This window comes from Musa acuminata, chromosome BXJ1-7 (genome assembly GCF_036884655.1).
Source record: "Musa acuminata AAA Group cultivar baxijiao chromosome BXJ1-7, Cavendish_Baxijiao_AAA, whole genome shotgun sequence".
In the NCBI taxonomy this organism is placed as follows: Eukaryota; Viridiplantae; Streptophyta; class Magnoliopsida; order Zingiberales; family Musaceae; genus Musa; species Musa acuminata.
Window position 1 is genome coordinate 16622807 of NC_088333.1, and position 15832 is coordinate 16638638.

At 45.5% G+C, this 15832-nt stretch overlaps 1 protein-coding gene across 1 annotated transcript; it reads right to left on the bottom strand.

Annotated features, from left to right (window-relative positions):
- Positions 1–9479: 9479 nt before the first annotated feature.
- LOC135678947 (uncharacterized) lies at positions 9480–12306 on the bottom strand. Its single transcript, XM_065192217.1, has one exon. The coding sequence runs from the start codon at positions 11995–11997 to the stop codon at positions 9580–9582; it is 2418 nt and encodes an 805-aa protein (XP_065048289.1). The 5' UTR covers positions 11998–12306; the 3' UTR covers positions 9480–9579.
- Positions 12307–15832: the final 3526 nt, after the last annotated feature.

The following is a 15832-nucleotide window of genomic DNA, read 5'->3' on the forward strand; positions in this document are numbered from 1 at the left end:
GCTGTCAGACCCAAACGGTTTCTACTCAAGTCTCGCTCTAATCGGATTCTCCAGAAGAACTCTTTCTCTCTCAACCCGAATGACCCTGGCTAGGGATTTGTCTAAGCAAGAATACATGGGATATTCCTCTCATGACGCCGAGAGTGGATGATCCTTTATCTACACTCAATAGCCCTCGTAAGGTCGACTACCACTTCCAATGACCAATTGTACTAGATTTGGGACAACCAAACCTATAAGTCTGGTATCAAAGAGTGGAGAACTCATACAGGACATCCTTGGTGTCTCAAGTCTAAGGACCAGATATACCACTAGGACTACGGAATCGTTGTCTGACAATAAGGCATCATCAACCATCCAGCATTCCGTAAGCGGATCAATTAGTGAACTCATTCTCCAATAAGCACCTGTATTGTATCCCTAGTATCTCTACACGAGCAGCTATGAGACCAGCTGCATCCATCATATGGACGGGTATACAGCACACCAGTCTATCCGGTTATCACGATGTCCCTCTCGAGTAACCTATGTGTTGAATCTCGGATTTTGATGATGAAGTCAATTGTCATTTGTTATCTAATCTATGTGTTGAGATAAGTGTGCAGGATTAACTATGATAAGAGTAAGACAAGCAGCAGGTGTTGCGCCGGAGTCAAGATCATGATCACGTTGGGAGTTCGAGAGTTCGACGGAAGTTCGGACGGTCGTCGGAGGTTCAGAGAGAACAGATCCGAGAAGTCCAGAAGCTTGCCAAGCGAAGCTCGTCGGAACTCGCCAAGTGGATCGTCGCAAAGTCCAGGAGTATGCCGGATGTCCGCAGAAGGATCACCGAGGGTTATCGGTTGATCGACGGAAGTTAGCCGGAAACTCGCCGGAAGAAGCGATTGACGCATCGGAGCAAAGCTGCAGAAGTTGTCTTAGAGTTAATCGTAGTTAGCATGATGATTAAGCATGAAAATGGGAGGTGATCCCATTAGCTTAATCTTGGGGCAATTGGGCCCCTGAAAAGATTCAAAGTGGGCCGAATGGAGTGAACCATTCGGACCCAGATTGCACCAGGAGGTGCAACCGCCCCAGCTAGGAGGTGCAACCGCCTGGGCTGTGGGGTTGGGAGGTGCAACCGCCCCAGCCAGGAGGTGCAACCGCCTGGGCTGTGGGGCTGGGAGGTGCAACCGCCCCAGCCAAGAGGTTGCACCGCCAGAGCTCAAGTTCCGAGCTCTGCCAGGCGATGCACCACCGAGCTCAGTCTTCGAGCTCTGGCAGAGAGGTGCATCAGCCTGAGCTAAGTCTCGAGCTCTGCCAGGTGATGCATTCACCAAGCTCAGTCTTCGAGCTCTGGCAGAGAGGTGCATCAGCCTGAGCTCAGTTTCGAGCTCTCCCAGGTGATGCAACCACCGAGCTCAGATTTCGAGCTCTGCCAGGTGATGCAACCACCAAGCTCAGTCTTCGAGCTCTGCCAGGTGATGCAACCATCGAGCTCAGTCTTCGAGCTCTGGCAGAGAAGAGCAATCGGCTGAGCTCAGTCTTCGAGCTCTGCCAGGCGGTGCCACCTCTCCAGTTGAGAGATGCAACCGCCTGATCCCAGAATTCTGGGATTTGATCGATTTGATCGTTTTGAGCTCGAATTTTGAATTGGGTTGGGGCCTATAAATACCCCACCCATTCAGCACTGAAAAGATACAGACCAATACCGAAATCTTGATCTTTTCTGTGATTCTAAGAGCTCAAAAGTGTTGTAAAGCCTTTAAGTCTCCTCCTTCTGTTCTTCAAGTTTTCAATTGTAAAGTGAGGAGAGAAAGGTCTGTAAAGGTTGTCTCCTAAGCCTGTCAAAAGGAGAGAAATTGTAAGAGGGAAGTTTGGCCTTCGCCCATTGAAGGAAGGCACCTAGTTGACGTCGGCAACCTCATCGGTGGAGGAAGCCAAAAGTGGAGTAGGTCAAGGCTGACCGAACCACTCTAAATCTCTGGTTTGCGTTTATTTTCGAGCACTTTATCATTACTGCAAACCTCCCTCATCACTACTGCTCTCTGCGCTTTCACGAACAAATTCTAAGTGCTGTTCTTCCAAATCTGCATTCAGACGTAAATTCGTATTTTCATACATTACAGTTTACGTTTACGTTTGATTCTGCAGAACTGTTTTCCGTGCTTTTACGAACGAGCTTCTTTGCAGTTTACGCTTACATTTTAATCCTATTAATAACTGCAATCTGTCCTCTATGATTTTACGAACGAGTTTCAACATTTAGACGCAAAACTGCATTCAGACGTAAATCGGCTTTCCTCGCTCAATCGTCAGATTTCAGTTTACGTTTACGTCTTGATTTCAACTGCATACTGCCTTCTGCGAGTATACAAACGAGTTTCAAAGTTTAGACGTAAATCTGCGTTTAGACGTAAAACTACGTTTAGACGTAAATCTGCGTTTAGACGTAAAACTGCGTTTAGACGTAAAACTGCGTTTAGACGTAAATCTGCGTTTAGACGTAAATCTGCGTTTAGACGTAAATCTGCATTTAGACGTAAATCTGAGTTTAGACGCAAAACTGCGCTTAGACGCAAAACTGCGCTTAGACGCAAAACTGCGCTTAAACGCAATCTGCGCTTAGACGCAAACTGCACCTAGATACAAACTGAGAATTTGCTTTTGCATCATAATAGTTTTTGAACGAACGCAGCTTTTGGTTTTTAAATTAATATAAGATTTCCGCTGCACTAATTCACCCCCCCCTCTTAGTGCTCTCGATCCTAACACTATGATCGGGATTATTTAGGATATGTGTTTAAAGGTGAATCGATCTCATTTTCGTGATCTCATCACGATCCGATTCCCATTACACAAATCTAAGGACATCACAATATATATATATATATATATATATATATATATATATATATATATATATATATATATATATATATATATATATATATATATGCAATAGTTATAAAGTGCTATATGCCAAAATATAATAAGCAAAAAGATTCTTTATCAAGTCACACGTGTCATCACTCACGTGATTGGCTTGTTGGGCACCTATGACTAGCAATCTCCCATTTGACCTAAAGCCAATCACCTATGTGTCTGATCCCCATCAGACCCTTGTGACGCTCAAAGACAATCTGAGACAACGGCTTTATAAGTGGATCTACAATGTTATCTTCGGATGGAACTCTTTCCACTGCTACATCTCATCGGGTTACGATCTCTTTGATAAGGTGGAACCTCCTTAGAACATGCTTAGATTTCTGATGAGACCTAGGTTCCTACGTTTGAGCAATCGCCCCGTTGTTGTCGCAATATAAGGAGATCGGCTCCTTGCTACCTGGCATGACTCCCAAATCTGTGATGAACTTCTTCACCCAGACTCCCTCCTTTGCTGCATCTGATGCAGTAATGTACTCCGCCTCTATGGTCGAGTCAGTAGTAATATCTTGCTTGGAACTCTTCCAGCACATTGCTCCTCCATTCAAGGTGTATACATACCCTAAATTCGACTTGCTATCATCGACATCAAACTGAAATCTTGAGTCCATGTAGCCTTCAACCTTAAGGCTACTACCTCTATATACTAGTAAAAGATCCTTAGTCCTTCTCAAGTACTTAAGGATACACTTTACTGCTTTCCAGTGCTCCAAGCCTGGATCCGCCTGATACCTTCTCGTGACACTCAGAGCATGCGCTATATCAGGCCTAGTACATAGCATGGCATACATGATAGACCCTATTGCTGAGGCATAATATCATATCCATGTTTGCCCTTTCTTCTAGATTATTTGGGGAGATACTCGTAGAAAGTGATGTGTCCATGTAAGGAAAAGATGGTTATTATCTCGTTTGAGCAAAAGTGTTATCAGTCGGGGGCAAAGCTTCACTTGAGCATTCATTGACATGGTCGGCTTGTGGACGCTTTTGCGATATCGGACCTTTCTTCTAGCACAACATATTGAGAGAAAATATCGTTGATATCTTGGTCAGCTCGACGTGGCTCGAACCAGTGTGTGTAGAGTCATCCGAGTTGGAAAGTATCTTCTCCCAACTTGTCACATGCATGAAGACCGAAGTCGGGAGAGGCTTCCCGAGCCGATCCTTCTGACACTTAAGTTAGTCTCAAGGTTAACTTTTCTAGGTCTAAGTTCTCTATTTTCTCCCCTCTTACTTGGAGTTGAGGGTATGTTTTTATACCAGACCTTTGAGAGAGAGAATATTTCGAAAAGATACTATGAGAGGCGATTTGTAACCAACTCGGACTACCCCAAACTCTTATGAATATTTCATAGTTGAGGTAGTTTGTCACTGACCTAAACTACCCTTTAGACTTTCGAGAATATTTTTATAAATATTTTGTAGGAGAGGCAATCGGGAATCAACCAAGTTACCTCTTGAACCGTAGATAAGTGGGTGTCATGTTGTTTGAATCTTTTTCCTTTTATGGAATTTACGTGATGTTTGCATGATAGATAATGACTGATTGATTATATATTTTTTATCATATATTATTTTTTATAATTGAATACTAATTTTTTATTAAAAACATATATAATTTGATATTATTTGACATGGTAAAAGAATAAGAATATTTTGAAAGAAAGTTTGGCAGATTATCGTGTCGGTTAAACATTCGATTGTTTAAAAATAAAGTCATCATTTATTCGGAGTACCTCCTTATTCCATTATTTATTGTTGTACGTCTGTCTACGCAGGCCAGCATAAGTCAATAATTCATTTCTCTTCATTAATTTAATGGGTAGGCGAGAGACGTACCCAAGTAACGTACCACGCGGTGGCGCTCGTTCCTGGAGCGCGGTGGGACCGGCCATGCGCAGCCGCATCACCGGAGATGGGGACGTTCTCCCTAACCTGGTACGAACGACCGACCACGGTTGGGGTCGAGCCACCCGCGGAAGCCGACGCATACGACGAGGTGATGACGCGACGGCGCACTTCCATCGGAGCCGCCCACGTGCATCCGACGGCGGGGTGCCCTGCCCGTCCGTACGGGCGGCGGGCCCCACGGCCGCGGAGATGCGAAGTCACCTAAGCGGGGATACGGTCCGATGGGCCCGACATCGTGTCAGAGGCGTCCTTGCGCATGGCGCCAACAACCACAAGCCCCGGGTTGGACTGGGTCAAAACTCGGGGTGGTTTGGTGGCAGCGTAAACGCCCTCCCGCTGCGCCTTCCGTACGGCTCGGTCGGTGAGCCCCGCGAGTCTCGACCGCTCCCCGGTTCAGAGGACGAGGTGGCCCCCACCTCCCGGTTCCCTTCGCCGGGCAGTCCGCGTACGCGGGACCCACGCGACTATCCGGAGGGGATTGGTGTCGGCGCGGTGGACCCCCCGGGGGGGGGCGGAGGGGCCCACCCGAACGAGGCTCGTAGGCCGCAGGTACCAACTTGGCTGACGCAGAAAGAAACGGTCGCGAGGGTGGACGATATATCCATAGTTCCATTTCAGGCGCTGCAGTGACTGAGGCCTGACGACGCTGCAAGATCACGGATCCGCACTCGCCAACTTTTGCCTTACACTGGTCAGTCAAAACATCATCCGGTTACTGCAATTAGAGGAAGTCGGTTGTCATTTCCCATGAGATTGCACAGCTCGAGCCGTTTGAATTAGCGTATTGATGGTGAGTACCTGCACCGTGGATTTCGACCGCTGATTCGGGTGAAGCCAGTGAATTGGGGCACAGTTGGCCATGTCCTTGTGGAGTCACGCAGGACACGACCGTGCTGTGATTCACCTAAATGGTCAGTTTCCACCGACTGATGTGAAAGCAGTAGCCACATTCCAACTTAGATCTCGATGAGATCCCGTTTTATGTAGTAGATTAGGAAGACGGGAAGCGCTTTTATATTGCTTATTTGACCGTGATTCATAGTTTAGGTGAAATTTTGACTCTCCAGGCATAGGAGCTACTAAGACCGTGTTGATCTGACCTGCACAAAGAAATTTATAGCGTAAATTCCTCGATATTTACAACTTAATGATATTGATGAAATACATCTTAATTGAAAATATACCTCCAACCATCAAACTTTGATAAGTGGGTCAAATTCTCAATCCAAACTTTGGTAGATGGATTTAGTATATCAAATAATACTTAAAATATATTAAAAATATTTCGAATCCTCAATCTTCAATATATATATATATTATATATGCTGAATTTATCCTTTTATCATCCCTCCACATAAATTGCCGTTCATGCAATGCACCCCCTCAACCCACATCATCGTCGTCGTCGTCATGTCACAACACCACTGCGTCACAAGCACAGCAAGAGGAAAAGGTAAAGGACAAAGGCAAAAACAACGAGGGGCACTAGGAGCCGTTGAGATTCTCGTCGTCCCACCACTCTCCTCCTCATCATCATCATCTCACACCGCATCTTCTCCCTCCCGGCACTGCTGCTGCAGGTGCTGCTTTGGATGAGCAGCATCGACGTGTGATACTGTGACACCAACAAAAGGAGAGTAGAGTAGATCGAGTTGGTGAGCGGTCGCCAATCCTCGGCTCCCTTGCCGACGCGACACCGAGGGCGCGCGCGCGGTGGGGCGTTCTCGTAATTCCCAGACTCATCATTCCCACCACGTCTGTGTTGGTACCAAATCATTGCCACCCTGCACTGAAATCGTATCATTGTTTCCTGCGATGTGGTGAAGACCGCCCGCTTTGTTACCCCTTCACATCAAAATCCAAATCCACTTCCACTTCCTCCAGTGGTGGATGATGATGGGGCTCATCCACCTTTTGGTCACCTTTTGGCTGGATCTTCATTTCCATTATAAGGTATGAGAGCCACAAGAATCGATCACCTTTCACCAGAGAGAAAGAGAGATGGTTTCAGCCATGATAGCAGTGAGGAGGAAAGAGACAGAGATCCAAGGACAAGAACAAGATCCACCCATGAAGGCCTCAAAGATCTCCTAGGCTTGTCATCCGCTAAAAACAGATCAAAGGTATAGTCAAAATAAAGAAAGAAACAATTTGACACTTGCATATCCATCCACATCTTGAAACTCATGGATTTAGGTGTTTCAGACGAACCTCAAAGTGATCCTCCACCACACTTGGTCGTGCTGAACTTTCATCACATGCATCGATTTCCAGTTTGTTCCCATACTTGTGTCAACTATACATGACGACGAGAATAACGAGGATATTGAGAGGAGGAATCCTTCGTCATGACGGTGAGAGCTTTCGAGAAGCTGCATTAACATCGTCGGTGGGAGGCATTTCCGGACGTTAGTTGATGAAGACAGCGACTGATGACAGGCAGCAGCCGAGCAGAAATGCCGAAGCTTACAGGCATTATGGCCTCCTTATGACAAGTGATCTGTAGGAGCAATGTGGGCATATCTTGGTGACTCAAGTCTCGGGATTCAGTATCAAATGCCCATTCCCACTCATTAATTTATCTTCTTTCCAATGGCAACAGGTAAAAGAGGTTGTATAAAGTGTCCGCTGGCACGAACCCAATTTGCCATTATATTTGATGATAATTCTTCGCCCATGACGAAGACGAAGGACGACATACCTCGTATATCATTAATATAAAATTATATATATATATATATATATATATATATATATATATTAAATTATAGAGAGATTATTTCTATAACTTGAACTCGGATATCCTATATTGCAAAGAAGTAATAATCTTGTCATTGTCTATCAACTAAGGATAAATATTAAATGTGTTGGGAGAAATGAAAAAGATCATGTTTTATGTTTTATATGACTAAATCCTGTACTTAAATAGAATGGTTAGTGAACATCAATTTCCCACCCATTTTGATTAGCCACATGGAAGTCAATGGTATCATCGATAATAAGGTCAAGACTCAAATATTGAGGTGGACTTGTTACTGGCCCATCGACGGATCAACATTGTTTAGACTGTGACTAATTAATGTTAACTTTATATGCTGATGCTTTCTGATCGAGGACTTGTTGTTAATCAAGTCAACTCCTTGCAACTAAAGTAAATGAATCGTTCATGCTTCTTTACCGTAAAGTAAGATTATTTTATATCAAACGAAATCCTTATCGAATATATAATTATCTTTATTTTTTATTTTTTTTATTATGATAGTGAGAACATGCGCTCTATTTTATAGCTAGACAAATGGTCATCACATACTCGATAAAAGAAATATAAACATAACAAAATAAATTTACTATGTTGACTGAGATTCTTTAGTCATAGATAGGTGAGCAGGGGAGTCTCGGTTATGAAAACACTATCTATATTTTCTTAGTATATTTAATTTATATCAAGCTTGATAATTTGGTCGAGGCCAGTCTATCTTTCCTTAGTATTTCTTAGCCTATTATATGCTGATGCTTTCTGATCGAGGACTTGTTAATCAAGTCAACTCCTTACAAGTAAATTAAATGAATCATCCATACTTCTTTACCAAATAAAATAAAATTATTTTTATCAAACAAAATTCTATTTGAATATATAATTATCTTCGTTTCTTTTATTATGATAGGGAGAATAATGCATATGACTATCACATACTTGATAAAGATGAAAACATAACAAAATGAACATGCTATGTTGACTGAGATCTCCCTAATTGTGATCGAGTAGGAGAATCCTATCTATAAAAACACTATCCCAGCATAATAGTTGAGAACAATCTTAAGAATCTCATCGAGAGCTTTGGCAATTGATCTTCATAAAGGTGAAAGAATATCGATGCCTCGATATATTATGAGTATCTAATAGCCAAAGACGAGATGCATATAAACTGGACTTGAACTAGGTAAGACTAATCAACTACTTTGTTAGGAGGAGAGAAGTACTTGAAATCAAAATAATAATTCAAAAAAATCTAGAAAAATAGAGAACACAATATTATTATTTGATTTTCATACTCATATTTTAAGTTGAGGTTGTCTAACTCTTAAATTCAAGTTCAAGTTAAGAATCCATATAGGTTATGTTCAATTTACAGGTCGAGATGAATTCTAATGTTCAATAAGACTGGTTAGTGCTAATTTTAAATATTATTATTAAAGATATATTTAGTATTAAAGATTTGACACATGACAAATGGGTAAAGATAAAATTCTCTTTTATTGTTCATATTTTTTTAATTTTAAACCACACACAAAAAAAAAATAATAGTGTTTTTTACATCTAAATCTTAAATCGGATTGGAATTGGGATCTAACCGACGACGATATGGATCCAATGGTTAATCAATCATTTGAGTCCTAAGGGTATGGTTGATGATGTCTTGAGGAATAAATGATTAATTTATCTCTCTAAAAATTATATAAATAAGATATTATGAATTTTGTGTTTTTTGTTTTGTCATTTCAATTTTTTTTTTTTTTTTATAGGATTCAAATCGAATCGGAATCCGATTCGGAAACCGAGGGAAGGCGTTAGCTTGTTTAGTAGATCCCTAATGCCCACTTCCCACCAACCACAGAATACCAAACGATCCGAGAAAGCAACACGATCAAAGTGACAAAATATATAGGAAAAAAAATCAGAAAAATTCTACAAATCCAATCCTACAAGAGACGCCGAAATAGAAAAAGAAATGGAATGGAATGTTACACCGATGAGCGTTCGACGACAACGTTGTGTTCATTCGGAACGTCGTCCTCCTCATCCAACAACAACAACGTGATATCCTTGTCTTCCTGGTTCGAAAAATCTGCCCTTTCCAGCTTCGCATTGGCCGCCACGAACACCAGCTTGCGCACTCGCTCCATGCTGGCTCCGGAGCGCCCATGCACGCGCCTCACCCACCGCGTCAGTCGGGGACTGTGCTTGAACCCGCAGGTGGTGGCGTGGAGGAAGATGAGCCTGACGGCCACCTTCCCCAGCGACTTGAGCTCGCTCAAGCACGTCTCCCACACCAGCCGGCTGCTCTGCGGGTTGGCGATCCTGTACTTCCCTGTCACCGGGTCCTGCTGCTTCACCTGCACGGCCTGCGCGTACAGCGGGTCCAACCCCTCCGCCCTCCACTTCATCAGCTCCATCAGCGCGATGTGGGCTTCTTCGCGAGAAACCAGCCTGGTGATCAGCTTGTCGACGTCCTTCTCCTGGTCCGGCGTCAAGCACTTGAACGGCGGAAGGTACTTCCCGCTCACGTCCTTCATCAGGTACAGTGGATCCAGTATGAACGCCGCCGACCAAGCCGGGTGGTAGTTCTTCTTGAACCTTTTCTCCATCACCTTCTCCACGGGCCCTTCCTCGACGCAGTACCTACCGCACCACCCCTTCACCTTGGACCGCAGCTCCTCCCACAGCGGTAGGCATTGCCCGACGAGTGGCCTCTCGGTCTCCATCTCCCCAACCATGTCTTGGATCAGCTTGACGAGCGAGTGAGCTGCGCCCAATTTGTTCCAGAAATCCATGTCGCCGATCACGTCCGCCAACTCTCTCGCGGTAGGATCGGTAAGGCAGATCAGCTTGTAGGACTCGTGAAGGATCACCGACTGCACGGCCCGAGCGGAGGTCAAGATATCTTCCATCATCATGAAGGCGGACAGGTGATTGCCGCCTCCGTCGAGTGAGCGGTCCGAGGGAGGCACTCGGAGGAGGCCAGCGTGGTCCAGCTCTTGGAGCTGATACCCGTGGAAGATGCTTCTGACCTCAGAGTGGGTGTTGAAGTAGCTGGCGAGCTTGCAGCAGTTGGTTGCCACGGCATGGAAGAGCGGGAGCTCACGAGCGAAGTCCTTGACGAGGCTGCGGAAGCCCTGAAGCTGGCAGGAGAGGTTCACCATCCAGTGGTTCTGCTTCTCCAGGTCGCGAAGGGCCGTGGACTTGAACTTGTCCGCCACGATTCCGGCGCACCGCTGCACGGCGGCATTGCCGGTGATCTCCGCAACGGTGTCCCACAGCACCTCCTCGGCGTACTTGGACGGGGCTCGGCCGTGGGTGAGCACGGACCTGCGGTAGACAGTGGTTCCATTGGGGAGGTTCACGGTGACGTTCATGATGGAGTCGCCGTCCGAGTTGAGGGGCTTCCAGCCGTCGGAGGCCAGCTGGAAGAAGAGCGCGTCGTGGATGCGGGCATCGGCGTCGGCGCGGGCCTCCTCGTAACGGGCGTCTAGACGATGGCCGACGAGGTCACGGGGGGAGATGGGCGGGAGGCCGACCTGGCCGAGGAAGGCTCGGAACTTGGGGTGCTCGATGGAGAACAGGGAGACGGCGCCGACGCCGGCGGAGTCGTGGAACCAATCAGTGAGGAGGGAGATGGCGGAGTCGACCTGGGATTTGGAGAGGGCCACGCCATGGGAGGCCTTGGGGCACTTGAGCTTCTTGACGCTGTCCTCCAGCATGGCGAGCGCATCGAGGTCGTCCTTCCCGCCGGAGAGGACGAGCTGAGACTGAGGCGGGGGAAGCGGCAGCGGGGGCGGGCTGGAGTAGTCGATTTCGCTGCCGGCTGCGGCAGGGGTAGTCGGCGACGAGGAGAAGCGGGAAGGATCTACGATGGCGAGGTGGAGGGCGTGGAATGGGGCCGGCGAAGGGCTCACGACGGCGACAGAGGATGAGGAGCGTTTCCGGCTGTTCGGCTGGTGGTGGTTACGGAGCGGGGAGGGGGAAGAGGAGCAAGGGGGGATGGAGGAGATGGGCTTCGGCGACGGTGAAGTCAGGACTACAGAGGAGGGCGGCGCAGCAGCGGAGAGGGACGAGGAAAAATTGGGGCAGGTACCGCGCTTGAGGTGCTCGGAAGCGGTGCGGGAGGGGTTGGATGCAGAGAAGACGGTGTCGCAGAGGGAGCACCGGAGCTTAACGGCCTTGGGGAGTCCCGTATCGGAGCTCTGCACCAATACGGGCTCCAGGTGCGCCCAATACCACGCTCCCTTCCCCTTGATCGCCTTGCTCCTCACCGTCATCAGCGCATCGTACCTCTTGTTCACCGCCTTCGCCGCCACATCCTCTGCCCCCGCCCCTCCCGCTTGCGCCTCTATCGTTGTCGTTGACGCCGACGTCGTCGTCAAGGCGTTCGCCGTCGCCATCCCTGCCACCTCCAACCAACCAACAGCCTCTCTAATCACAACTAGATATCGCCAAGAAAGGTGACGCGCATTTCTCTCAGCGACACGTTAACGGCCGGAGCGGGTGGCCTCCTCGGCCGGAGTCCTCCATCAGTAAGCCTATATGTATGAGGTATGGATGCTGACGACGACAACGACGAGGAGGAGGAGGAGGAGGAGGAGGAGGAGGAGTAGGAGTACAAGGGAGGGGATGGGGGAGGCAAAGGGAGCTGAGAGCAGCGTTTGGGAAGGGGGCGGGGGGCGAAGGGGGGTTGTTACTTTGGCATTGGTATTGCCTTTCTACCAGTATTATTGTGTGGCATATCTCTCTGCTTGGATTCGCCTTTTTTACTCGTGGCGTATTAGATATGGAAGACTGGGGGTTACAATAATGGTGGGCTTAGTGACTTGTTGTTCATGTGCTTATTATGGTGGGGGCAATGTATTAAAGACCCATCCCTGCTGAATACCTCGCTACCGGTATTTGGCTTTGGAGTGAGACAACATAAAAAAGGAAGAAGAATCTGATGGAATACCAGTGAATTGTAGCGAGTATTTATTCTGATCGGAGCCGACAGGCAGGTAAACAGCTCCTCCAACCAAATGGATTTGATGACATGCACATGATCGATCTCTCAGTGGAGTGTGGTGTGTTAGGAGTGGGATTGATTAGGCGTGAGACCAACCCATCCATCCTCAAAACGACTTTGGCCACATAATTAACTTTGAGCCTACCAAACCAGCACGATTTGATTGGTGCTGCTCTTGTAAATGTTGGGACTCCCTTCTCTCGCATGTAACAGTCACACAAAAAACATATTACAAATAGTCGATCGTCGATTAAAAGTTGGGTGGTAAATTGGCTTTGTCTCCATTCCAAATGTCGTACTTTGACGATCAGGAGTTTCGAATCAACTTTGAGATCGGCCATTAATTCGAATTTGGAAGATAATCTAATCTTGTCGTACTTTGAGAATCGTCCGACGACATGAATTTATTTTGAGGAGGCACAGAGTTTGATGAAACAATGAAAAATCACTTGGTCCAATGTCCAAGTTAGACGATTCTCAATGTGAAAAAGTGAAAAGAAGAGAGAACAAATTTGCATCATAATCATCTCCAAATATTATGTATATCACTAAATAAAATTTCAAAGTAATATAATAAATCTATTCTTCATTTTCCTGGAGAGGGCTGAAGTCTCTACTGATCTGATGCTACAGAGAAGCAGCAGCGACGCACAAATCGCCTGCGCTACTTGAACGAGGCGATCGAATCTGATCATAGATCACCACGGTTGGCCTTTTCTAAGCTTTGATTTGGATACACGATGTTCCAAACATCATCTTTAGGCATAAAACAGAAGAAGAAGAAGGAGAAGAAGAAGAAGAAGAAGAAGAAAAAGAAGAAGAAGAAGAAGAAGAAAAAGTCACCATTAGCGTTAGGAAAATCCACATATCTTGTCGTTTTGACTAATGATCATGCTGTGATCTGCTCTCCTCGTCTTTCTCATCAAATCTTTACCCTTGTCTCTTGTTGCCAGATACAAAGCACGTACAAAGGTGGTTCAAGCCTTCGCTAGCTGTATGCTCTTTTTCTCGGGGAAATGATGGAGGGGATGCAGATGACCTTTTGGTTGGCCTCGCAACAATGAGCCAACTATGGAGTAGCGAGCATGGGAGGGCAAAAGTGAGCGTTTGTTGGGGTGCGAGGACGGGGGCCGCACGAGAGAAGGAAAGCATGTCAAGGGAAAAAGGAGGTAGTCATCTTCTTCCCAGCCAAAAGCTGGTGTTGGGTGAGAAGAAAGTTGCACCCACTTTTTCTCTCTCAATCTGCTTGCAGCGAGGGGGTGGGGAAGAGTCGTCAACTCGGTTAAAGCTGTGACCTGACACCCAACCACAACAATGTGATACGGAAAAGCAGAGAAATGGATCATTAAAGGGGGCCTCACCTTCCCCAACCATAAAAGAATGGCCGTGTGTGAGCTCTAATCTCTCTACCCCTTCTTCTTCTTCATCTTCTTCTTCTTCTTCTTCTTCCTCCTCCTCCTCCTCCTCCTCCTCCTCCTCCTCACCTCACCTCACCCCACAACGGTGGTCATCATCAGGGACCATCATCTCTGCCTTGTTCATCCAAGATTGGGTGCCGTGTGCGAGGCTAAACATATGGAGATTCCTTGCAGCATTATTATACATGAGGAGGAGACCATGACACTTTAACAAAAGTGATGATGATGATGATGATGATCTCTGTGATAAGTTCTGAAAAGGGAAACAATAAAGCGAAAGAGATGTGTGCATGCTGCAGTCACAACCTGATTGCTTGCTTTATGAGATTGTTAACATCCACCATCGACAATGATTCATCTATGTATGGCTTTTCCAGGTGGTGTTGATACAGAAATTGCATCCATGTAATATTAGATCCAAGTGAAGAAGCATCACTTACCTTTCCCGACATTGGCATCTTCATTCATCTTTATCAAAGGGTTTTGTTGATCTAAGATTATTATTCCAAGTAAGAATTGTCATGTCTAACTATCTCGATCAAAGAAGGCAATGGGAAGACGTTTCCTACAACCATTATTTGCACGATGATCGAGAGAGTTGAGCAGCACCAAACTTTCATCCGTAAGCATGAAACTTTGAAGGCTTCGTAACCACGCAGCAAAATATATTCATTAATGACATCTCATATCACTCGGAAGTGGATAATTGCTTGTGAACTCATGACACGCCATAGTGACAGACATGAATGATAAATTCATCCCATACCCATTAGTTATGGTCCAAAATAATGATTAAGTCATGATATCGATTAATTACGTTGTAGTTTATAATGTGTTGGATTGATATATTTGATTTTTTGTTTTAATAGGCAGAATTACATGAGTATAATTTAAATGCTTGAAAGATGAGCACTTAAAAAAAAAAAAAAAAAATGGATCTGGAAGCTGATCCTTTCACAAAGAAATGTGATCGAGTAAAACATATTTTGCCAATCGATCTGCATATTGATTATTTCCCTCACGAAAAATATGGGAATTGTATATCCACAAAAAGATAAGGAGCTCAAAGATAAATCTAACTAAGATTTACAAGTGGCTAAAGGCGACTCTTTTTTTTGGGAGCAAAATGTCAATAACTTGAAAATGATCTTAATACGATTTAGATTTTGGACCAGGAGCTTGAGAAGTATGTTAGGCTGATAGCCCATATTTAGCCCATGTGGGCTAGGACAGCCCACAGCCCACACCCCCTCTTAACCTAACCCTAATTAAGATTAGGGGGTATGATGGCTGCGTTTTAGAAGCAGAAAAAGGCTATAAAAAGGTAGCAACGAGGCAGATCTTGAGAGCCACGGGATTCCAAAGAGAAGAAGAAGAACATGGCAAAAAAGGAAGAGAAAGAAAGGGAAGAAGACAAGGACAACGTAGAGAGACTGTTCTCAATCATCTAGTAGTGTTCTCATCTCAGGTTAGATCAAATCTACAGTAGACTCTTGCTGTGATTACTTGGGGAGGTTTTAGATATTGTGGGTAGTGACGTGATCCTTGTATCCCAGTTATTCTCTTGTGGTTGTTGCTAGGGTTTAGGGCAAGAGATTGAGATTTATATATTCATTATTCTCATAGTGGATTATCTCTAGTTTGCCCCGTGATTTTTACCCTTCACATTGAAGGGGTTTTCCACGTATATCTTGGTGTTATGTTTGATTGTGTTTCTATTTTATTCCGCTGCGTATTATGGTCTTCTAGTATTTGTTTATATACAAAGGTTATTCCTCTTTATATCCCCATCAATTGGTATCAGAGCGG

What these genes read in the sequence shown, in the direction of transcription:
- LOC135678947 (XM_065192217.1), bottom strand. Translation starts at nt 11,997, where the DNA reads ATGGCGACGGCGAACGCCTTGACGACGACGTCGGCGTCAACGACAACG.